The sequence below is a fragment of the Neopsephotus bourkii genome, unplaced genomic scaffold (assembly GCF_033783945.1).
Source record: "Neopsephotus bourkii isolate Nb327-2 ecotype Australia unplaced genomic scaffold, CSIRO-AGI_Nbou_v1 NB_1663, whole genome shotgun sequence".
NCBI lineage: Eukaryota > Metazoa > Chordata > Aves > Psittaciformes > Psittacidae > Neopsephotus > Neopsephotus bourkii.
Window position 1 is genome coordinate 2,972,823 of NW_026902137.1, and position 25,637 is coordinate 2,998,459.

At 40.6% G+C, this 25,637-nt stretch overlaps 1 protein-coding gene and 1 long non-coding RNA gene across 4 annotated transcripts in view; both read left to right on the forward strand.

Moving 5' to 3' along the window:
- Positions 1–12,970, forward strand: part of LOC133224229 (uncharacterized) — a 134,035-nt gene extending 121,065 nt beyond the window's left edge. For all 3 annotated transcript variants that reach the window (XR_009728795.1, XR_009728797.1, XR_009728794.1), the window contains 2 exons: positions 10,017–10,122; positions 12,833–12,970. This is a non-coding gene — a long non-coding RNA (uncharacterized LOC133224229). The remainder of the gene's footprint in view (positions 1–10,016; positions 10,123–12,832) is intronic.
- Positions 12,971–18,306: 5,336 nt separating this feature from the next.
- PRELID3B (PRELI domain containing 3B) lies at positions 18,307–24,581 on the forward strand. Its single transcript, XM_061375525.1, has 6 exons — positions 18,307–18,437; positions 19,383–19,551; positions 19,911–20,000; positions 20,579–20,649; positions 21,705–21,807; positions 22,473–24,581. Exons 1-6 carry the CDS (start codon positions 18,406–18,408, stop codon positions 22,590–22,592), a joined length of 585 nt encoding a protein of 194 aa, XP_061231509.1. The 5' UTR covers positions 18,307–18,405; the 3' UTR covers positions 22,593–24,581.
- The last annotated feature ends 1,056 nt before the right edge of the window (positions 24,582–25,637 follow it).

Genomic DNA, 25,637 nt, shown 5'->3' on the forward strand with positions numbered 1-25,637 from the left:
GGTGTATGCATTCTTGAATGTAATGGTTTAGGTGTGCACTTTCTCAGATGTTCAAATGAGCCCCAGATCAACCAGGATTTCTATTGCATTTGGTGTTCTGCTGACAGAGAACAAAAAGCAGGGCATCTGGATACATAGGCAAAGGGGAATAGGGAAAGAGAGGAGACACTTTGTGATGCTCATATTGCTGTTTAGTGCTGTATGGTATCACTGGCAGTTCTTCATCCCATATCCTGGCCATGGTGTGAAGGAATCAGCTGAGAGATCCCAGTGTCAAGGACCCAGAGCTGAATGCCAAATCATCAGAAGTCAGTGTGTGAGTAAAAACAGCAAGACTGGACTTGAGACTACTAATCCCAAACTTTAACAAAGAATCTGATAAAGGCAGTTATCTCACTACACATGAATCTCACTACAGTGAATTAAAAACAATCTTCCCTTTTATATCTATCTGGTACAACTGCCAATGAGATATTACTACTAATACACAGAAGCACAGCCTGACCTGCTATTAAGTGGGGTCTGGCTACTAGCCACAGTAAAATCATAGAATAGTTAGGATTGGAAAGGACCTTAAAATCATCCAGTTCCAACCCCCCTGCCATGGGCAGGGACACCTCACACAAAACCATGTCACCCAAGGCTTCGTCCAAGCTGGCCTTGAACACCGCCAGGGATGGAGCATTCACAACTTCCCTCGGCAACCCATTCCAGTGCCTCACCACCCTGACAGTAAAGAATTTCTTCCTTTTATCCAATCTAAACTTCCGCTGTTTAAGTTTGAACCCATTACCCCTTGTCCTGTCACTACAGTCCCTAATGAAGAGTCCCTCTCCAGCGTCCCTATAGAAGCTTCAATTCTTCTTTCATGTATAAACTAGCTGAGATGAGCTCCAGGAGGAATTTGCCAGAGAAATGTCTGTGGGCTCAGCTAATACAGAAAAGTGTGTGTTTAGAGAAAGAAAAGAAATATGGCTCCCATTAGGGTTATATTCATGCAGACTGAGGGCAACTGTATAATATGCTGTAGACTGCAAACTGAAATTGCTTAAATCAATTAAGTAAAACTGGTAATTTCTCTAGCATGGTAAATTTTTGGTGTGTATAGAAGTGCAAAAGACAGGTTTTACCTTTCGTGTTACTTTGTCTTGCTCTAAATTCTAAATTAATCTTTGTGTACTCTGCTTAGTGAAGACACCTTTTGCCCAGTTAACACTGTGCATTGTTAGTGAGTAGTGTCATTTGAATCCTTTACTATAAGTCACATTGAAAAAAACAACCAACAACTGATTACAATTTTCTTGACCCAGTTTGAAAACTGTAGTAGCAAAATACACAGCCCAGGGCGGTAACTCTAAAAGGCGTGTGTTGGTTAGTTTTGTTTCAGTATGTCATGAACAACTACGTATAGTGACTCTAGTGGTTGTATTTCCAAGCCACTGCAGCATTCATCATTTCTGCCACAGTACTGGCCACTTTGCTGCAGATAAAGTAACATCTGGAATGTCTGAATGTACCTAATCCTCCTCTGAGGACTAGTCCCATGAAGAATTGTTACATAATATTGCTATCAGTCATCACACAGATGTGGTGACTTTTATAGATGTGAACTCCTAAGTTTGAGTGTACAGAAGTTGTGGTTAACTGCAAAACTACCATTTGACCAAAGGCACATTTCCACCATGGTACTTAACATGTTTGGGTTTTTTCCCCAAAGATTGAGCTCTGTAAACTGACAGAATCTTTTAAGCAATTATTAAGAATCTGAGAAAAAATGAAAACAAATAATATTTAAAGCAGGGGGAATGGAAAGCATTCTAGTGAATTGACATCCAACTATTGACTTAATTTCCATACTGCGTAACAACTATTAAGATTCATATGGCACTTTTGTCTGTTTGTTGAGACAGCAAGAACCACCACCCTAAAGAGAAATGTAACCCCTCATGTATTGGTCAGGCCCTACTGCAAAAAAAAAGTCCAAGAGAAAAGAACTTTAAGGCAAAAATGTGCTTGAACAGCAAAAGGGAGACAGCTTCATGAGAAGCAAACGTGGGTCTACTTGCCAAAGAAAAGCCAGTACAAGGAGAAAAAATAAAACACAAGGCAAAAGTAATAGATCCCATAGGGAACTAGACTCGAGGGCTGCTGAGAAAATGCTAAGGCAATCACAAAAATGAAAAGATTCAGCTGGTTGTGCTTACAACTTGAATGTTTCCTAAGAATTGAATTTCTTCTTTAAAGCGCTTGCATTATTTTCACATCCATGCAGACATGGGAGGGAAGGCTAGCCTCAAACCATCTCCCATTAAAATCCCACAGAGCTTTTTTGCAAATTGAGATTTAATATGTTTTAGGTAAGGCTCTAAATGCTGAATCATCATCATCATACAGGCTTGATTTAGGGTTTTATTTGGTTTGGGCTTTTAGTATTAATTCAGCATAAGCAGGTCTGGTGAAGGGCTGTTTTATGGATTAATTCACAAGGATAGGCTACAACCTAAGAAAAGCCTTAAACATCTTAGAGAAAAAGCAGATGTGTGAGTCTAGCTTTGCTTCTGGAGTACCAGGTGACAGGGTAGATATGAGGAGAGCTCCTATTACTCCTCCTTGCTTAAGTCATTTTTTTGCTGACAGTTAGAAGGTTAAAAAGTTAAATATGCTATTGTGCCTTCTCTACAAAATAGATGTTTTGCAGATGGAATATGAAAGGTCTTCCCAGGTCTTTTAGACTTCTGGAACTATAATATTTTCAGGCTTATCACTCACAAATATGAGTAATTACAATTATGATGCACTTAAAAGCAATGTAGCTTTCAGAGTAACAGTTGCTGCAACTCAAAGAGTCACCAAGGCTAGCTGCTTTTTACACATGCACAAACTAGAGTATAGTCATCCTAATTTTTCCATCTGTTTCGTGTTTGTCATACAAAAACAGATAACTTCAGGGTTTCTGACAGTAGTCGGAAATGCTCTAAAAGCTACCAGCTACACCACCTTAAATGTACTTTACGAAAAATGGGACTAGAATTTGACAAGGTCATTGATCATTTGAACCAACTTTCAGATCAATGTCAAAAATCATTAAAGCATCAACTAGGAGTGTAGAAACAGCAGTCCTGTCACCATGACTCCAGGCCAGTACCAGTCACCGAGGTAAGCCCATGTTCCACACCATGCAGCCAACTCAACTATTCTTTCGTTGTTGTTTTCCCCATAAGTTTTTATGTAGATTTATGTAGTTTATGTAGTTCTGTGTAGTTGTGTTTTTTTCTCAACATGTTGTCAAGGAAACCTTACTTTCCTGTAGCTTAGTATCCAGCTCTTGATTGCTACAGACACAAAACAATTTAGGATTTTGAACTGATTGATATACTTTCCCACCCACTGTGAATGCTCTTAATACTATAGGCTGGATAGAGTGGAAGGAAGACCTAGTTCTTGAAGATTCAGTCCTTCCAAAATGCCTGTGGGAAATCTGTCAACACTTCTATGTATTAATTTTATTAAATTATTTTATATTTTATATTTTATATACATATAAATATTTTACATTCTATTATGCTGTATGCTATCCACTAAAAAATAGCCCTATAATCTTACTGGTGTCCTCTTAATTTACCTCTATCACAATTCCTCTCATTTTATTGTCTTTGAACAATGTTGAGTTCCTCTTCTTTTGAATTATGTGAGAGCTGCCTGCTAAATTTTAGTAATTAGGTTAAAGTTGCACATTCCTTGTATCCCTTTCTTTCTTGATCTTACCTAATATTTACACAGTTCTTCACTGGGAAAAAAAGTACACTATGTACAATGCACACAGAATTTATGATGCACTCCAGGGAACAGCTGCTCTTCAGCGTCCAGGTGTGCAATAGTAGTGCCCACTCTGCCCATGGTTAGCTTCCTGTGGAGCACACTACTCACACCCCCATGGCAAAGCACTAGGTTGGTCTCAGGGTTGGCACCTATTGATTATGTCTCGTCCCTGCTGCCTGAGAAGTTCTTTCAGTATGCTGTATAAAACACTCACCTGCTCCATGCATGCCACACAGGTGTCCCAGTTCTTATCACAGGCTTGAGCATGCCGTTCGAATTTTCACCCGCGTGAAGATGATCAGTGAAACATACAGAATGCCTCACACTACTGAGTAACTTCAGTATAAAGATGGGAAGTGGTTGTGTGAAAAAAGTACTTGTAGCTTCCTGTCAGAGTGAACTATATTATTGCACTGGACTTGTATTTCAGTTGTATATCATGGTAAAAGGTATTTCTGTCATTCTCTCCTTTGGGTTTCACGGAGCTATGCTTCTATCTGTTGTCAAGGAAACACCAATTTCCCCCCCCCCCTTGCTCATTAATGTCTGCATTTTCGTTTCCATAGCTACAAAGCAACCTGTGTTTTAAAATAGCAGTAATTGGATTACCGTGACTTTTTGTATTTTATTGACACCACTAATGGCTCCCATTTGCAAAAGCAGACACCAAAACTGTATCAGCAGTTTTTCAGCTATTAACATCTGTTATCTCCTTGTCCTGAAATACTGGGTGCATGCTAAGAAAAGTCTTCAGCATCCAAACAGTCACTGCACCCAGCCTCAGACTCTGTAAATGGGACTCTAATGTAAAGTTTAGTTCTTGACAGGAATGGGCAAGCTGCTGTTGTATTTAAATGCAATTTTCTGCCCATGCTAATGAGTTATATGCAAAACTGTGGAGATTTCACCTGTTTGTTCTTCTGTTACAAGTTACTAAAGATTCCCTAAATAACCGCAATGAAATGTGACAGTTAACTTTTAATTGTAGGTTTCCCTGACCATGCTTTGCTTCTGAAGTACCAGATGATAGGGTGGTAATGAAGAGAGCTCCAATTACTCTCTACTGAATGAGCATCTCATTGGCACGAGCTGTATTTCCAAGCACCTGTTCCATAATGCCTTCATCTTGGCACAAAATATGAGCTGAAATTACTGAAAATAGTCTGCTTTTCAGTTGTATTAGTTTTAATTTCTGATGGGCACCTGCAAATAAATGCAAAGGTTCTGTTGTGGATCTGGGAGGTATTAACCCCAACATCTAACATGTTACTGATCCATTATGAATAATCTGGGAGAATTTTTACAGCCAGGTATCTAGCCAAATCAGGATACAGGAACATGGAAAAAGCACAAAGAATTTAGAGCACCAGTGTTGCTAAAAACCGGTATTACTTTTCAGGGGCATAACTCATGTTTTCTTTAGAGAAAAACTGAAACTCCTAGACAGGCTGTTTCACATGTCTGTCTGTATGCACACTCCTACCATGCTGAAATTGTTACTATGCTGCCTTTTAACACTTCTAATTTATTTGTTACAATGTACTTGCCTATTTGAAGTCTCTACAAGGCACCATAAATCCATATTCTGTACCTTTACCCTTCCTTTTTGGTATCTCCCTTTCCTCCTGCCCCCAGCATGGCTTGTCCCACACCCCCTAATTAGGAGTCACCCCTGTTGTGGCTGCCTGGCCAAGCAGCAGGGTTTCTGCACTCTGCTGAGCCCCATTCAGCAGACACATACTAGTTCCACAGTCTAACTTGATTAAAATTAACCCACAGTTTAAAAAGTTGCAAGAGGACAGAAAGAATGACTGGATATCACCGATTTCTTTAGAAATACAAGCTAAAGAGAGTCACCAGCCTAAAAAGTTTCCAATCTAGATATAAGAAAATAGTGACAAGTGGTTAGACACAGATAAGTAGAAACAAGGAAATCCCTTTAATTTAAATATTAGTTCCTACTTTTCCTAAGGACTTTCTGTGCATCCTTGAGGCTTAAACATATTACCATAGAAACAATATCCTGTGTCATTGTGGACCTTACTGTAGCTTGTGCTGTTATGGAAACAGTCATCTGAACAGCTGTCCTCATGTTATACATTTCAGTTATTGTGTTTGTAAAGATCCATTCCTAGACTATCCTTTCAGGATTCATTTTAATAAAAACTAATTCTCTAAAGTATTTAACAATTTTATAAACACCTCAAGGCTGCTCTAAATTAAAAATACAACATTAGAACAGGATTTATATTAAGATTACAGTGTCCTTTCAGTAATTACCTTTCCAAATCTCTATCATCTGCAGAGGTTTGGGGGAAATGATGGTCTGTCCTCCCCAACAATCCTTAGTAAAACTACTTCAGGGAAACAAATTTTTAAACCACGTGTTCTGGGCAAGGACTCCTTTGCATGCCTGAGTGGAAATACGAAGGCACAGTGAGGAATTGGGACTTAGCTGGTTGAACTGGGAACTGGGAATTCTGAAATTGTAACTCAAAAGTGAACCATTCTTTTGTCTTGCAAAACCCCTCTAATATCTTGGAAAAGATACATGTGAGTTGGAAGCTCTACTCCCACTATTTTGTTCCTGGGAATTGAGTCCTTAGCTGATACTAGAGCTTTGAGAAAATCTCCTCAACATTTTCACATTTGTAACATCTGAGATACTACAACTTACTTATTTCACAAGAGTTCTGTGGGCATAAATGTTACTTTATTTTCTTGAGTAAAGCCATTGCAGAATCTGTGAGAGAATAACAAGGTTTTGAGTTAGTGGTCATTTATCACTTAACTTGTTAAATAGCTTCCTGGCTAATTATATTGATTATACCACATAGTTACTACAATTTAAGACTGTAAATGCACACTTTTTAACTTTATCTCTTTGTTGTTTTTTTTTTCCTTATAAAAATCTTCTACACCAAGGAGGTTATATCCCACCTCTATATTCCTATACAAAATACTGGTTATTACAGTTTGCAACGAGAGCATTTTCTAACTCTGAAAAGATAACCAGAGAGAACATTTTAACATGTATAAAGAAAACATGCAAATATCACAAATTCATTGATAAAATTCAAATACCTCCACTGAGCTTCAGGGAAGCAGGAAAACAAAAACTACTTGGAAATATGTCAATTTTGAAACACAGCTAATTTCCCCTCATAAGGCCAGTGATGCAGTGATACCTCAGCTCTTACCGTCATTTAAATGGAGTAATGTTTTTGTCATGTCCTCCTAATTTAGCCTTCAGTTTGACTCTTTAGGCACTTTCTCTTTCCTAAACCAAACTACTGTGTTCTTGAAGTTAGCTTAAAAAAAACATTAAAATTAGCCCATAAAATCTCCACCCCAAAAAGGGGGGCCACAGACGTGACTGTGTGCAGTCTGACAGCACAGCCACCAGAACGAGGAGCTCTTGGGCCTGGTACAGCTTGTAGGTCAGCTCTAAACTCGCATGCACACTGTCCATGCAAAACTTGTTGGCATTCCACTTCTGGGATATGTAACAGGACAATTAAGAAGTCAACACACAATTTATTTTTTTTTTCCTTCAAAATATTTACAGGGTGTGCATATTATGTGTCATAATTTATTTTGTTGTTCTGTTCACTACTGCCATAGAGAAGAGTTTGTTATCTAGATGGTTACCTGTGACAGATTCCATCTTCGCAGCAGTGGTATTCCCCCTTGGCTTAGTCAGTAATCCCCATGAACTGTCAGACCTTTCTCATATCATTTCTGAAAACACAGAATAAATTGATTTGCTCAATTTAACTACCAAAGCTGACAGGTATCATTCCATTTTGTTCATCTCCCTAAACTGTGATTGTTCTAGTGCGGCCAATACTTTTCTCCTTCTCTCCATTTATAGCCATGTTTTTCAGAAAACAGATTTTCTGATCTTTATTTTTTAGTATTTCAGGTTTTTGGAATGCACACCCGTTTTTTAGATTCCCTAACAGGGTACAGCAAAATACAGTAATTAAAAAGCAGGTGACATACCATATTGTCAATATAGGCCTAAAAAACCTCAAGGCTACAAGCAGATAAGGTAGGAATTACTTTTTGAAGGAAGTCTTTTCTAAGTGAGCACAGAAAAGATTCAGCAGCTGAGGTTTGCCTAAGTCCTCATTCTGCAGACATTTTCTTTCATGTTTTTGATCCTCCCAGTTATTGAAATAATCAGATGAATATGGAACTAAAAAGAATATTCACCATCCCTTTTCTAAAGAAGGGTCTTTCTTACAGGTAGATGTTGTTAACTTTTGTTTAAATTCATGCAAATTCCTTGTATGAGTGTCCAGATGGTTTTGAAAGTATTCCTCTAATTTTATCAGCAAGAATTAAGATCTGTATGACACACTGAAATACACATTTATAAAAGGAAGACTGATTTTGGAGTAACTAAATTCAATTCAATTAGTTTTAGTTGCTTCTGCTCCTGGGTTGTCTCCCAGTTCTGTGTTTAATGAAGCTTAATGCAGGTTTTTATTAATATCATATTTTTACTTAGAACTTGCCTTGCCTGCTGCTTTCATTACTAATGGATCTGGCAGCGTCAGTCCCTGTTGGAGTCCATATGCTCAGGGGAGTAGTCAGCTGTTCAGACAGTATTTGTTTTTTCTGTTCCTATGATACTGTACATTTGGGAGCCCTTTACTTGCAAGATACATGGTATGCATATCTTGTTTAAAAAGAGAAGTTGCTGTAGCTCCTATACTCTTTATCTTACTTTTTTATAGGGCTTGATTTCTAATAATTACTAGTTTACAGCATTTTATGCATTTCAGAGAGCTGCTGTATGTTCGGAGGTTGTCACCTGTAGAAAGTGTATATAAAACCAATTCTTATGTCTGAGCTTGGAAGCCATACATCGACACAAGCAAGAAGGTCAAACTCCAGTTTTGCCATCACTAACCTGCTGGAAAAACAATGCATATCCTATTGAATTAGTGCAGCAGAACTGATAGAAATATTATTTACTTGTGCAGCAACTTGAAGTAGTTCTTAAATTACTCAAGTTTAGAGAAAAAAATAGAGGTAGCTACTAAGAAAGTGCTTTAATATACACTGTGCAAGAACTAGATATGAAAAATTACATTTTAGATGGTTGTTTTGTGAGAAGGCAAGTAACTTTTAAAATTACTTTATGCAAATATTTATTCCTTTTCTAAATATTTCAAGCTTCAGTTTGTGGCTGTTAACGTTTTAGACTGTAGTGGATGCAACAGTGTGTATATCCTGAAGAGATGGATAGCATTAATCCAATATGGCTTAATCATCCTATGGAAAGTGCTTGGAATTAAACATTTTGTTCATTTATGCATATTGTTTATTCCTTTAATTATTGCTTTTGCTGAAACACTAAGCTGCAGACAGCTTAGTATATACAGCTTAGTTTCAGCACTGCAGGAAGTGCAGGTATCATGATGGTGAAAAAGCTTTTGTCTCTCAAAGTGTTAACTAATCATTATTAATTAATTAACGATGCACAAATTAATAACAACAATGGGGATGGGGAAGGCCTAGAAGAGTCCAAGTTTCTGCGCCTAAATTCTGTATCTAAGAATCGTCTTGTGCACTGAACACTTTCCATCCTTGTACAGAGTACCAGCAACAGCATGGAGAAAACTAAGTGTACGATTTTACAGGTATACTGTGTGTACAGGTAGGAGTTAGGGCTGTGCTGTCACTAACTTGGTATTCCTGATGAAGTGCAACACTTCTGTGTGTACCAGACTTGCACAAGCCTGTTGAACGTGTTTGACGTTGGATCAGGACAGTTCTAGAGAATGTAGTGGAGTTCTTCTCAAGACTCCCAAGATTAGAAGTTTCCCCACATATTCCTTTGGTTTTCTTTAAGTGCTATGTTATATTTCACACTTAAGTATTTTACAAAAATCCGTAACCTGTAGTAACTGTCAGACAGCGATTACAGTACACAGCAGATTCACACCTTTTATCTAGTTGGACCCTGCCCCTTGACTTTGATCATACCATCTTGTCTTTGATTTTATGGAATCTGTTTATTAATTGAAAATGTTTATTACAGATTACCATGAAACAAAATACTTTTGTCCCAACTATGCATGAAGAGTATTCCATTACTTTATTTATGTAGAAGATATTTGCATTATGCTTCCATCTTAAACTCTCCTATGAAATTAGTATTTTTTTTAATTTGTTTTTTACAGTTTATGCCTTAGGTTGGATGAAATACTCTTGGAAACCTTCAGAAGACTACTTGGAAAAGATACCTGTTTTCAGTGAAGCTACAAGCAGGAAACTACCACTGGCCTGGTAAGCTGTCAAAACTTTTAAACCCTTGGAGTGCCTTGTACTTCATCCCTAGAAGGGAAAGGGCCACTCTCCGGTGTGATTTTTCACTTTTGAGCTAGCTGTTTCTCTCTGGATTGTCAGCGATACCCAAACACTAGAATATCTTCTCAGCTTGGAGTTGGGAATTCCTGCTGTCAAGGCCAGCTGAGAACGTTAGGACTGAGCCTTAATTGCTGCTGCTGTTAAAGATCCAAGGCCTGTAGTCCCAGAGATGAAAGCTCTTGTGCTCTTGCTTGCTGAGACTGGGTCCTTCCCCTTCAAAAGAGGTGTTAAATACAATCCCAGTACTAAAGACAGCATAAGTAGACTTAAATCCATGATCAAAGTTTTCTCTGGCCCACAAAATTTTTAACAAGACTGATTTAATGGCTCTCTTTCATCATAACTCTGTAGTCAGCCATTGACAGAGGTAAGCTAAAGGTGTCTCAAGAATATTTGCTTATAATTGATCGGATAATTGTCTCTGTGATAGTTAAGATGTCAGCACTGATGACTAAGTAGCCACTTTCATGCAGTGGTCTGTGCATGAAGAAGTCTCAACTTTTGTTTCCAGGTTGCAGTTTCTCTAAAGCATGTCAAAAGATAGCTGATGGAATCCAAGATTTCTGAAACAGAGAGTTTTATATAAATTTTGAATAAAAGAGCAGTATTTGAAGACCATGAGTTACATTTGTGACTTAACATGTAGTATGTTACAACCATGACCTGTCATCACTGGTTCTTCAAGAATTGCATTATAAATTTGCATTCAATGAATGTTTGACAGCATTTGGGTTTTATAAGAAATGTCATCTTTAGGTTTAAACAAGAATCAGATGTAGTGAAGAAGCATGATTATTTCCAAACAACACAAATACATTAGCAACTTCAATGTACTTTAAAATACATGGTTTTGTCTTTAATTGTGCTGTTACTGTGCTTGCTCATGAGTTGTGGGTGATAACATGTGATTATCATCTGCCTACTTGATCACATGCACATTTGTGATGCTTGCAAGAGAAAACATTATCTGGCTGGTAACTGTCATATTATGCAGAGTTTAGGAGACTGTTTCCCAGACAACAGAATAGTCATATTGCATCCATGAACTGTATACCATTGTGCATCTGCACTGAACTCAAACACCAAGTGGCAGCTGCTGCTCCCACTAATGACACAGACAAGATGGAACTGTTTGTATAGTCATAATCAAATCAAACTCCATGAGCCATGGAAGTCAAGGAAATCGCACAATTTAATAAAAAATCATTAAATTAAAATTCATGGTTCTAATGAGTCATGCAGCACATATATTGTCACAAATTTTGAGTCAGTTTTTAAATTGAAATCAAATCATTCAGTCACCAAAAGCCATTTAAGGACTCTGTACCTGCCAGCTTCAGAGTTCTGCTGCAAACCATAAATAAAGCGCACTCATGTAATGTGGTATGAATATGTTAAACAAACCACCACAGACAGCAGGAGGAAGACCTAACCTTAGAGTAGCCAGTATGCTAATGATGAGGCAAGGGGAGGGCCTGCTGGGTGTGACTGTGTGCACACTGACTTCTTACATCTTGTACCTTGTCAGGTGGGAGAGAGAGCTGGTAAGGAAAACAATTATTTGCATTCATCTTATATAAACAATAATAGAGACTGGTTGGTGTAGACGGTGTTAGACGGTATATTTCACAACTGCAGTAGGTATGTCACATGCTTGATAAGGAAGGTACTTGGCCAGTTTTGCATATGAGGCAACAGTACAGAAGGTGTGCAGCCTTAGGTCTCTTAGGACATTTTCTGGCAGTAGAATAAAATAAAAGGGATCTGAAAATCAAATGTTGGCTCCAGGGCTAGTTCCAGATCATTCTATTAAATGCTTTTTTTTTTTTTTTTTTAGTATACCCTTAAACTAAATCTTCTAAAGCAAAGATAATGTCTGGGTTTGAAGATTGGCTAAGAAAGTTGGGGCTGTTCAGCCTGGAGAAGAAAAGGCTGCATGGAGACCTCATAGCAGCCTTCCAGTATCTGAAGGGGGCATATAGGGGTGCTGGGGATGGACTCTTCATTAGGGACTGTAGTGGTAGGACAAGGGGTAATGGGTTAAAACTTTAACAGGGGAAGTTTAGATTGGATATAGGGAGGAAATTGTTTCCTGTTAGGGTGGTGAGGCACAGGAATGGGTTGCCCAAGGACATTGTGAATGCTCCATCCCTGGCAGTGTTCAAGGCCAGGTTGGACGAGGCCTTGGGTGATATGGTTTAGAGCGAGGTGTCCCTGCCCATGGCAGGGGTTTGGAACTTGATGATCTTAAGGTTCTTTCCAACCCTAACTATTCTATGATTCTATGAATTTTCTTCTTTTTGGGGGGAGAGGGGTTGGGGAGAGGGAATGTTGGTGGGGTGGTTTGGTTTGGTTGTTTTTTCAGGGTGTGGTGGTTATTTAGGGAAGGGAGAGACATTAAATGCTAGGGAACAAAAACTCAATCTCTCTGATGTTCTCAGCTTCAACTAGCTCTAATTTTTACCCGTTCTAGGTTTCCGGATGCAAATTTACAGGCGTAGACAGCAAAGTCCCGTGATTTGTGTATGCAACTCTTTGTGTAGATAGTGAGCAAAGCAAATGTGCTAGTGTGTAAAAATTGACAAAGGAAATGTGTGTGACTTACTTCTAAGCTTGGCCTTCTCTGTAGGGCAGGCACCTATCCAAAGTTCAACCAGTTGTTGTGGGCAATAAAAAGTTTACAGAGAGATCTGCAGCCTTGAGAGAAAGACATGTTGTTGTTCTGTCCATTTGCTGTCACTGCCATGGAGAGATCCTTTGACTCTCAGCAAAACATGACCAAACCACTGTCACTAAGACTGTCCAGTGTTGAAGTAAGGCAAGTTGATGAGTTAGTAATTTGACTGCTTTTATTGAGCAAGTGGAAGCACCAGTACAGAGAGACCTCCTTCCCACAAAAACATCTCAGGTGGCTTTCAAAAGATCCATGTATTACTTTAAAACTTAGAAATTACTTGGGGAGCCAGGCTGTTTTAAATGTGCCTGAGAAGGAAATGAGCAGCATTTTGAAACAGGAAATAGATTTGTACTAGTATTGTTTAAGAAATTACATCCTTTTTTTTCTTCATCTCCCTGTACCACCATACTAGAGAACATCAACACTTTTTGACTATGGCCTTTGTACAACAGCTGTGCATGCATACAAATATATGAAACATTTAAGTGGTAGGAAAATAATGTATATTAAGAAATTGCAGGAAGAATCCTTTTATGCAATCAATATTGGAAAACAAATTCTGGATCTGCATGTAAGTCTGTGGGAAAGGGTTAGTACCTTACTGGTTTTAGTCGTAAGAAGGAACTATATGTCCCCTTTTTATGGTACAGGAAATAGAATATGCATCTGAGGATGAATAATCCTGACTATACACTCTGCCTTTTGTGTCATTTTTTTTTCCCCAAAAAGACAGGAGAAGTTGCCTGAGACAAACTTCTGTGTTGTGCTTTGCACTCACTGTATTTCATTGCTGCAGTAAGACATGTACGTGAGCAATAGCACATACATCAAATTGTACAAGTCTGGGTTCAGTATTGCCTCATGATCAATGGACTTCTCCATCCTTTGTTTCCATTCCATAGGTTTACATGTTAATTTTCTGCATTAAAAAAAAAACTCTTCTGGCCACGCAAACGGATGTTTTGAATCAGAGTGTCTCAGGATTCCTGCTGCATATCTGTCACTTGTCCTTGTGATGATGAAGACAAATGTGGAAGGTGATCATACAACAATGCTGCAAGATTGTTGTTTATGTACAGCTTACCTGAAAACTCCTGGGTTTTTTCAGTCCTTTGGGAAGGCGCTGGCAGAAGCAGTATGTTTTTGGATGCATGTGTTTATTATTCATTGCAGGCTACCTATGTCATAGATCACATTGCTAATGACAGTTCTTTTTATCCTTTCACTAGCAGGGCATCACGTACATGCTGGATGGGTAGCACGCAGTGTAAAATACTGTGGTATGTGCAGGGCCACTTAGGTGATACTTTTAGAAATGATTTAAACTAGTCTAAGATCATAGTCTAAGATCATAGTCTAAGATATAGTCAAACTATATGTGGCCATATGTTCCTGTCTCACTATTTTGCTGCTGCTGCAGTAAACTGGCCCAGGAGTAAGTCAGGTTTTTTGTAGGTTTATGTTTTTGCAAAACTAACCAGGCTTAACTAGAGGACATATAAGGGACCTTTTTATTATTATTTGGAGATGTTTCATTGCTTTTATGTTGATTTTTCATTAATATTTTTGAAATATTGAAAAAAAAAAAGTACTGATTGTATCTTTCAGATTTGTTCCCAGCGGGGAATTTCTGTCTGGAGCACGTATTAGGTTGGAAGCAGTGGAATGATTTATTTCTGCAGAAAAATATGCTCTAGATTTAGGGGTGGGAAGCCCTTTGAGAGTAGTTGCTGCTGAGACTCAGAATCAGAGTAGGGATCTTGGCCTTTCTCACATGGCAAAGCTCAAGAGGTGTGGAAACCTCGTCGTGGGTTTGCTTGTGAGACGGTAAATCCGAGCCCTTTCTCTCTGATGGAATAATGTTCTTGTCTTCGCGTGGAGAACCTCATGGAAATCTAGCCCCCTCTTGTGGTTTTTCCAAACAGAAAGTACGAATCGATTCGAACTTAGTTCTGAATAAAAACAGATATACCTGTATCTTTTCTCTGAAAGGTGATATGGTTACTGGTATTAGTCCCAGGATATAAAATTATAATCTTTAAAACTTTTTATTTGCTTTTCACATGCAACTTCACAGCCATTTTCACCAGAACATAGGGGAAAGGCATTTGTTGGCTATTTCTATAATCTGACTTTTCTTCAAATTGAGGGAGGAAGAGTCCTAAATACTGAAGGACAGAGAAAAAGACTCTCCTGATTGTGACTGAGAAAGTACAGAAACAAACACAGGCATTTGGTTGTCCTACACTGATCTGTGGTTTATTTTGGGTTGAACCGACATACGGATGTTACTAACAAACACCAAGTCAGTGTTTGTTAGTGGATGAAGAGCAAATGCACTGACCTCCTAACACTGTTGAATGTGTGAACCCAAGCTGTGATTCCAGAAGACATTCCAGGGGGTCCACAGCACTGGCTTACCCAGCCCTGACCACTTGCTCTTCACCTCAGGCCTCGTTTGCAATACCAGCATGGTCGTTGGATGATTCTTCAGTTCCATTTATGGTTCACTGTGCAGAAAACAGAAATTCAGCAGCACTGTTTCCTTACAGCACTTCTCCTGGCCATATGAACTGCTGTTCCAGAGCAACATGAGCAGCAGATCAAGAATAGGAGTCACTGACTTCAGAAGGCACCAGCTCCAGCCAGCTTAACCAGCTTTGGCAGAAGTTGAGAAATCAGCTGTTATAGGGCCTAGTCTGACCCGGCAGATACCTTAACTGAGGCAGGTATCTTTAAGATAGTATAGAGCTCACTGCCCCTTCCCTCTGCCCTGGGTCGAATGATGAGTCCAGACCGCAGCTGCAGCAAGGAATGCAAGACTGTATCAGTTATGAAGAGGGAAGGTGAAAGGTTGTGGAGTGGGAGACCAGCTTGCTGAAGCAGTGAGAAGCATCTGTAAGGACTCAACATCAGCAGTGGAACTGCTAATGCCATGAACAGGGAAAAACTGGTAAAGAATGCTGGTTATTTAGATAAAACCACATTTTCTGTACAGAAGAGGGAATATTTTTATTCCATCTGTGTTTTTCTGAAGAGAGAATGCTCCATCCGTGGCAGTGTACAAGGCCAGGCTGGACAAGAACCTTGGGTGACATGGTCCCATGGGCAGGGAAGCCTCGCACTAGACCATGTTGCCCAAGGCTTTGTCCAACCTGGCCTTGAACACTGCCACTTCTTTGGGCAACCTGTTCCAGTGCCTCACCACCAGTAAAGAACTCCTTCCTTATATCTGACCTCCTCTGGACTTGCTCGAATAGGTCCATGGCTTTCTTGTGCTGAGGATACCAGAACTGCACACAGTGCTCCAAGTGGGGTCTCACGAGAGCAGAGTAGAGGGAAAAAGATAATACAACTTCTAGTATTTAATTCTTGGTCATAAAAATGAACACTATATTCTCTAGATGCAACATCACCAACGTAAAGAATTCTAATATTTAAGATGTGCAACTTTTTCCTCTGCAGTTAAAAATGAGCATTTTATTTTCCTAAACTCTGGGTTTATTTTAAAAGTCAGGTTTATAAGCAGTTTGGCCCTTGGTATCACTCAAATACAGAAACTCACTTAAATACAACTGCTGTTAAAATAAACTGAATTTTATCTGAGCAAGAACTTTTGAGATCTAGTTCCTAATCTGCACCATATGTTGGCATGTTTCCTTCTTGGAGATATCATTTTGCTTTGCTTCCAGCAGTTAACATTTCTTTTACAGATAAAAAAAAAAACCCAACCCTGATGAGAGACTACAGATGGCCTAGGGGATAGGGGATGGGTATCTGCTGAATTGCCAATGTCTATTTGAGGGTCACCATATTCCACAACTATGTATTGCATTCTGAGACCTTGCAAAATGCTTAGCATTTTTAACATCCTTTGCAAAATTCTCCCGTTGTAAAAATCACTCAGGGGGTATTAAGACTAAAATGGATTTAGATGTGTCTTGCAGTCTTCCAGAAATAACTTTGTACAAGATGATGGATGACTAGTGTGTTCACAATGCTTAGGGATAGTGCTGTGAGGTGGAAGAGTCTTTCCATAAAACAAGATCAAGATAGGTCTCTCCAGCAAACACTTACTCTCTTAGTCCTCGCTTACGTATCTGCTGCTGACTGCATCTGGTAGTTTATCATTAAATAGTATCTTTTCTGTATAATGGCTTCTGTATTTGATGTTCAGTGCAAACAGGAATGCACAGGAATATTCACTGAATCTGAGCTTTTCCAGACTGGGCAGGATTTCTGGCATGGCAGAAAGATGACAGAAATCTCCCTGTGTGAAGTAACCTGTTTCTGGGAAATTCCCATTTCTACCTTTTCCAGTGAGGCCGTTGTTGTGTAGTTATGAGTACATACCAGTCACTCACTGAGAGTGGTGAGCGTGCAAGACTGTCCTGCTGCCTCCCTGTTTGAAAAACATACAGTTTCCACGCTACTCAAGGCACTTTCAATACTGTTATCTTGAGAATTCTAAAAGAAAATGCTTGCTGATGAGCCACAAAATGCATACGGGTTGGTTTGTAGTTGTAGCTGGTTTCCTACTGCTTTACTGATCTTGGAAATCGCTTCTGGTTTATTCCAAGAATGAGTAAAATGGCTTACAACAGTTGGTTGAAACCCTTCCATTCTGGAATAGCCTGCCTACATTCCGTTCTGGAATAGCTTGCACGTTACAGAACATGCTTCTTAGCATCCAAAAGAGCGAAGAGGCTGTTTTGTAAGTGTGGGTTATAAAATAACTTCCAGGCAGCGCACTTACAAAACGAGTTGGCAAAGGACACCAGTAAGCTGCCCCGGGCGGGGCACTGCTGACTGCTCCCGGTCCGTGCCCTTCCTCTCCGTCCAGCACAGCCCCGTTGTACCACCGATGCTCCCCATGATCCCCGCGCCCTCTGGTAACCGGCCCCGCGCATAACGGCTCATCCGGAAAGCAGCCCGGGGTACCCGCGGCTCCTGACAGCCCGAGTTAGCATGAAACGTGCCTTAATTCCCACTTCAACCGACTAAGCCTTGCAGGAGCTAACGGGCTGCGTTTGTGAAACGTGCGCATTGTGAAGCGCTTGCATGATTTGGAGCGCTCTCAGCTGTGGCTAACACTCGGCGGCGGAACCCACGCAGCTGCACTGCCCCCTCACCCCACCGCCGGGAGCCCGGCTCCTACCCCCGGCCTCCCGCACCCTGACACATAGGCACCGCCGGGCGGAGAGCTCCTTCCGGCACAGCCCCGCGCAGGCGCAGTGAGTGCGGCCGGGCCTCCCGGCAAGAGCCTGACACCTGCGACCGAGAGCCCTCTGCGTGACTTTCACTCGCTACGTGACTCCTGACATCAGGGCGGCGCCGCGCGACGATTGGATGTCAGCGTTCCGCGCCCAAAGGCGGTGTTGTGGCTCTTCGCTGACTGCGCAGGCGCAGCAGCTGCTGGTGGTGGCAGTGCCGGGCCCTGTGGGTACCGGGGCGGCGGGGTGTGAGGAGAGCGTAGTCGCGGTGCCTCCAGGTCTTTGCCCTGTCGCCGCCCGGTACCCGCCGCCATGAAGATCTGGACCTCGGAGCATGTTTTCGAGTGAGTGCGGGGCGGGGGAAGTCATGAGGAGAGCAGTAGAGCTGTTCTTAGGGATGGCGGCCGCTCCTCGAGGGGGCCAGGAGCTGAGGGGGCTTCCCGGCCTACAGGCCATTTGGGCGGGCCCGGCCCGGTGCAGCGGCCCTGCGCCGGCGGTCGTGCTGACTCGCCTCCCTTGACCTTCCCTCTGCGTGTCCTTGCGCCCCAGGGTCACTTGCCGCGGGGAACCGCTCGCCGGTGGCCGGGCACAACTCCGAGGCTTGTGGCCGCGGTGGGCATAGCACCAAGCCTACTGCCAGGCAAGGGGCGCCCTCCGGGCGGTTGGGACACAGTTAAGCTACCAGAACGCGGGCACCGCTGCCGACTTGGAGGGGGCCTGCCATTAGCCGGGGGCTTCTGGGGAGGCTTAGCCGGTGAGGCTGTGGAAGCCGCTTCTCACTGAACCGGGAGGCGTACCTACTGAATCGGCCGTGGTGAAGGTCAGCTTTGTGCTGCCCTTGCGTTCGGGTGTAAGCCTGACTGAAGTGTTAGGGGTCCATTCATGCTGTTGGGGCTGCGGTGCCCCAAAACACCTCTGGCGAAAAATAATCCGAAGAAATTACTTGTTGGAGGGAAGTAACAGCTTAATAAATTGCTCCAGTGTCCCTGAAGCCTCGTAAAAGTTGCACTCTTTCAGCATTATGTCACAGGGAAAACATTTATATGGAATTAGAAGCCACAAGGTAATTGAGTTCAGGAGTGCTGATGAATCAGGTGTGTTGTATGTGACCTTCTGTGTACCTCTGCGCAACCTGCAAAATGGGTGTTTTCCTTTAGGGAAGGGTATTTGTGGGGCTGAGAACTGGAAATCGAACTGCTTTAAAAATACCATTTGATTGATGTGCTCATTTTTACTACAAATCCCATTAAAAAAAGGTGTATCACTCTGTCTTGGTTCTGGTTTGGCAGCCACCCCTGGGAAACTGTGACAACGGCCGCCATGCAGAAATACCCAAATCCCATGAACCCCAGTGTGGTTGGTGTCGATGTGCTGGACAGACATGTTGATCCTGGTGGGAAGCTGCACAGCTACCGGCTCCTCAGTACAGAATGGGGAATACCTTCCATTGTGAAATCGGTATGTGTCTTGTCACAGAGCTTGGAAAGTATGCCGGAGGGTGAGGGAAGCTTGTGAGTCAGGTGTTGTAATAGATGCGTATCATTTCATAACTAATGGTTTGAAAAGATAAGCATTTATGTATCTGCTGAGGAAAGCTCAGCAGCAGTACACAAAGGGACTTCCTCATAGCAAAAACTTGCCCAAGCCTTAGATTGCTTCCATCTTGAAAATTGTATCTACCTCAACTGAATAATTTTTTTAAGCTAAACTCTTGTTCTGATGTCTCAGTGTCTGTTTGATATTTCTGTCTTTAAAGGCACTAAAGAATAGCAGCTGGTTTGTGTGATTAATGCTGTATATGTTTGCCTGCCTTCTAGCTTATTGGCACATGCAGAACAAAGACCTATGTTCAGGAGCACTCTGTTGTTGACCCGGTGAAAAAAACAATGGAGCTTAAATCCAGCAATGTAAGTAGCTGTGTTTGTGCAACTGAAAGAGACTGCAGATTATAATACCTTGTAAATTGGAAAAAGGAAATTAATCTTGAAAATGACCTGAAAATTGCACTAGAACAATGTAAGTTAAAGGTTTATGTAACGTGTTCATAGTGGACTAGTTCTGCTTTGCAGAAGGGTGCTACTGGCTTTTTGGAACTTGTCAGGACAGAAGCATCTGAACATGCTGATGAGTAGGCCAGTAGTTTTAGGGGAACAGAAGTATCAAGAAAAGAAACTTCTAAAAGCCATTTGATGTATGTTGTCACTGTTTCTTGATTTTGCTCTTTGTACCACCCAATCCCACTGTTGAAACGTTGTTATAAATGGGGTAGTTATAACGGTAAATGTCACAGAAACTTAAGTAAAGGGAACCAGATCAGCAACTGCTGAACTTGGATTTTTCAACATAGAGAAATCTCAACCCTGATATTTGCAGGGAAAGTACAATGTTTAATCTGACATAGAAGTGTGGTTTTGAATCTGCAGGTTTATTTACTACATTTGTTTAATGTTTTTATCAAGGGGTAATCTTGTTTTGCATTCTGCAGATTTCATTTACAAATCTAGTGTCTGTAGATGAGAGGCTTGTCTACAAACCACACCCTCATGATCCATACAAGTAAGTACCTCTGTGTTCTGATGTTGCCCAGAAGTAGTATAGAGCCTGACTTTGAAAATTTCCATGGTTTCTCTTGGAACAGGAGATGAGGTTTACGCCTTGTCTCAAAAAGAATTAAATGGACTGCTCTTCTCTCTGGTGACACTGTTTCTGCAGAGCACTGGTGGGACACTCAGTGTCACACTATGACAGAGCCCTGTTCAGATGAGCTCTTTGGGTGTTGTGTCCTGTCAGTAACTTGAGTTTGTATTCTGCTTCAGTTATGGTGCTCTATTCCTGATCTCCTTATCTACCTGAGCATAAAACCTGCACTAGAAGGCACATCTATCTCCCTGTAGTGTATAATTTTTGAGGTTTGGGTTTTGGTGTTTAGTTTGTTGGTTGTTTTGGGGTTTCTTTTGAGGCAAAATTAGAGCTGAGTATTGCTGGAATTACTGATAATTCTGAAGGATCTTTCCAGAGGTTCTAACATAAGAGGGTTTTTTTCTTTCTTGGTCAGAAGTGTTAAATCCCTGTTGTTGAAGGGGATGTTTTAATGCTGTTTTCCCAATATACCTTCACTTCAAATCTGCTGTTTTCACTCTTCCAGCTGCTAAAGATGCATGAAGGGACACTTCCACTTGGTTGAGACTCATGGATTTTATTTTATGAATAGAAGCATAAATCATAGAATGGGTTGGAAGGGACCTTAAAGCTCATCCAGTTCCAACCCCCTGCTATGGTCAGGGACACCTTCCACTAGAGCAGCTTGCTCCAAGCCCCTGTGTCCAACCTGGCCTTGAACACTGCCAGGGATGGGGCAGCCACAGCTTCTCTGGGCAACCTGTGCCAAGGCCGCACCACCATCACAGGGAAAAACTTTCTAATATCTAATCTATATCTACCCTCTAATAAAGCATTTGTACACAGTGGAAATGGGTTATGTTTCTGGGGAAGTTCTGTGTTACACAGCAAAGCTGATAAGAGAATGTTTGTTGGGAGGGAGTGAGTTTTTTTCAGCAATGCATTATTTTTTTAAGCTACTCAGAATAATTCTGTTTCTTGCTCTGTTTCAGAACCATGTTGACACAAGAAGCAATAATATCAGTAAAAGGTGTAAGTCTCAGCAGTTACTTAGAAGGGCTAATGGCAAACACAATTTCTTCCAATGCTAATAAAGTAAGTATGATCCTTGTGTATAATGTGTGACCACTGGCTGAAGGACAAAGGGGAAAAAAAATTCTGTTTTACTTTTTGGCTTTTACAGCAGCCTTGGGAAGGGCCCACACAGTTCTGCTGTCTTTACCATAGAGACTGAATGCTCAGCTTGCTGAACTTCCTCTTTTTTTTTTTTTAGCTCTTGTGAATGGAGATAATAAATTATTATTGGCAAAGCTCCCTGACTCTTCACTGGAAAAAACCATCTCCACTCAACAAGTCTGGCACTGTCCTGCTTTTGCTGCCCTCCTGATGGCATCCATTAGTTTTTTGTTATAGAAAAAGACAGATCTGAACTAGTTGTGTGGGAGTGTTTTACTTGAGGGCTCTTTAGGAATCCAGAGACGTCTTGAGCTCAGCCTCAAGACTGATAAAACAATCTGGATAAAAACTTTCGTGGCTCATAATGTGAGCAGTGCTCACATAAGGAATTTTTTTCATGGAATGTAAGGCAGGATGTGTTCCTGTAGTACTCCAGTTATTGAAGTAAAAAGTACCACAGAGGCCTGTATTTCTGTACCTTTCCTTTGGTTTTAACTATTGTGTCTAGTCATTTTCAGCAAGACAGGGTAGAACCTGTTTATTTACTAAGATTTATACACTAATAAATTTTTCTTTAATTGTAGGGCCGTGAAGCATTGGAATGGGTAATTAATAGGCTGAATGCAGAGATTGAAGAGTTTGCAGCTTCAGCACGAGGAACCATGAGGAATTCAATGGCAGCAGCAGCTTTTGTAGAGAAATGACAGTAAATATACTTGTATTACTAAGGAGCTTTAATAATCTGAAGCTTCTCTCCAAGCCTAAATACATGTATCCTTTGTTATTTAAAGGCATACCTGTGTATTAGGCAGGTTTTAAATTTAATTTGGAGGAAAAACTGCATTCTTACTAAGGAGGTTGATGGCAAAGCCCAGGTAACGTATTGGTTCAGCTGAACCAGGTTTTGATTAGAGATGAAGAAATAATTTCAAGTGTAGTTCCTTACAGGAACACTAACTTGTAATGTTCTCAGATATGAAATAGCCTCGTTTAGTGATGAGGCTGTATATGGTGGAGAAGACTGCATGTTAGGTTAACTTCTGTGGAATTTTTATGTGTGTGTATAACTTATGGACTACCTCTTTTGGGACCAAGCCCAAAATTAAGCAGAATGGTTTGTTCCATCATTGTTCTCTTTGTTAATTCTCTATAGTTGTGTGATACAACTTGGTTTAATAGAAAGTTTATTACTTGATGCTTGAAATATGGAAGAATGTACGAAATATCTTTTGAGAACCTTTTAAACTTGACTGGTTGAGATTACATGGTACTCAAATTGTTTTGCAGTCAATATGGGTAAAACATATGAAGTGTCTCTTATCTGTTAAGATCTAAATTCTATTCTGAAGTGTGACATTAGTGAGCTGGGTGTGCCATAACTGAAAATAAAATCCAATTTGAAACTCCTGTAGTAAGTATCTCCATTTCTAAAAGCCCACTAACTACAGAGGTACAATATGCATAAAATCTTGCAAGCTGCTAGGATGTCTAAGAATAGTAGGTGTTCATTTCAGAATTTCAAAGAAACACTTAAAGATCTAAAAAATCTTTGTAAATTTGGCTTAAAAGATACCTAAACAGGATTAATGAATTTTAACAGCATACTTGTTAATTTGGTCATGCTCCAAAAATAACCTTACATCAACTGAATATTGTATTGTCCTTTAAAGTGGTTTTTAAGTCCAGAAGTTCCTTTACCTTCTGAACTAATTTGCTCACGATACAAGGCTCTTTAAATGAAAACTCTGAGAATATAGTGTTCTACAGTTTGTGTTTGTTTCTCGGTACTCATTGTGGATTCTTGGTACTGTCACCAGTCATGAGCTGTGGGAACGTAAAGGTCAGACCCTGACATCACATAGCACACCAGCCTGCTGGTAGTCCTGTTGACTCCAGCAGGAGCCATCTGTCCCACGAGGATTCTTCAGTGTGAGGGGAAAATGGAAGGACACAGCCCTGAACAAGTTGATGCTTGTAGTTTGGTGCCAGAGGCTCTTCCTGGAATTTTGATTCTAAGCTTACAAGTGATTTCAAGACTCTCTAGTCTTTAAAAACTGTAATGTCACCTGTCCAGTATATTTTATGTTGCATGCCATTTCTGTTATCAGAATTCTCTATTGAATAGTGTCTGCTATATAGAGAACCAGAGATTATTTTAAGTTGTAAGCACACAAGAACGTTCTTCTGTAGGATTTGTGTAGGGGGAAGAAAAGAGGTGTGGGGAGGTGTGTAGAAATATAACTTTTTAAAATATAACTATTCTAAATATTTTTCTAAAAAGAAATGGTTTGAGACTTACTAAATTGAAATCACTAAGCTTTGCCACGCTTTTATAGGATATTATTACAACTGAAATAGCATTTTAATTTAAAAGGTATACATGAAACTTCTGCAAAACGGTACCATCATTTCTGATAAAAATACAATGCCTGAAACTCATTGAAATGTTTGTTTAGCCATTAGCACTACTTGGTAGTTTTCTTTTCCTGATTTTTCCGCACTAAGGACTGCATAGTATGAACTCACAATTTGCCTTTGCGCTGAACAAAAAAACCAACTTACTGTTTAATATTTGCAAGTATTCAACATCTTGAAAGATCATTGTTTTATTCTATTTTATTTATATGCCTGCATTCTCACTCTGCCAGAGTATGTGGTGGTTTTTAAATAAAACTGTATCTGAATTCTGGCTAGCTCTGAAACCTTCTGTTTGTTTTTTATAACTACTAGGTGAGTACTGTAAGATGAGGGGGGTGAAGGTGAATAAATACTCTGGAGTTAGTAGCTGCTTTTTGAAATTCATATCCTAAAATGCACATTTATAGCTGCTGTGTTCTTTTTTATTTCTTAGTAACTCTGCTTTTCTGTAAATCTGACACATTAACGGGTGACCAGGCTGCAGTTTGCTAGATCCTGCGGAATGACTGTCAGTCTGCTTGGGCTGAGATTGGTAATGCTCCCTGTTGTTAGGTGCAGAAGAGAACAAAATGTTTTGGTCTGTATTGTCATGTAACGGCTCGATGTGTTCACCTCGAAGTCTCACAGTAAGAGATTTCACCTGAAGTAGCTTTGCTTGATAGGGAGTGGACAACTGTGTGCAGCAGTTACAATGTATATGGAAAGGGAAGTAGATGCTTGCCTGGGCTCAGCACACATAGGTATGTATGCATGTAGATATGTGGGTGGTTTCTTTGCTGGCCGCTTCAGCAAGTCGTATGTTACCTGTGGATCAATGTCACAGTGCTCTGCAGGGCTGTGTCATGGCTGACAATGCTCTGATGAACGTAGGATGTCACACATGAATGCACTGGCATTGCAAAAAGTGCAGCCTGAGGTAGTGTGGAGAAACTGGGGTTCTGGTGGTTAGAAGGAATGGAGGAGGTGGGTAAGAGAAAGGAGCTATGGCTGGAGGGACAAAACTTAAAAGGACTAGGAAGAAAGAAAACAGGGGAGGGAGGGGCAGAAGTAGAACAATGTGAACAGATTGGTGGTATAGTCTTTGGTGGATTTACTACCTGCTGCAGCTTGACTAAATGGATCGATGTTTCAACTTACCCGCTTTTAAATCACTTAAATTTTGAACTTGCACAAATAACTTCACTGAGAAATAGAACAGAAGAGAGAAAGTGAGAAGTCTTAAATACTCTCCAGGCCATTTAGCTTTTAGAGACAAAGCTAAATGGCTTGGAGAATGTTTAAGATGGCACCATTAAATCTTTTGTTGCCACTGCTCACCTTCTGAAGTTTGC

Bases quoted from the DNA above. Each gene is read 5' to 3' on its own strand.
- PRELID3B (XM_061375525.1), top strand. From the start codon at position 18,406: ATGAAGATCTGGACCTCGGAGCATGTTTTCGA. The intron at 18,438-19,382 runs GTGAGTGCGGGG...CTGGTTTGGCAG, and splicing joins ACCTCGGAGCATGTTTTCGA to CCACCCCTGGGAAACTGTGA. The intron at 20,650-21,704 runs GTAAGTACCTCT...GCTCTGTTTCAG, and splicing joins CACCCTCATGATCCATACAA to AACCATGTTGACACAAGAAG.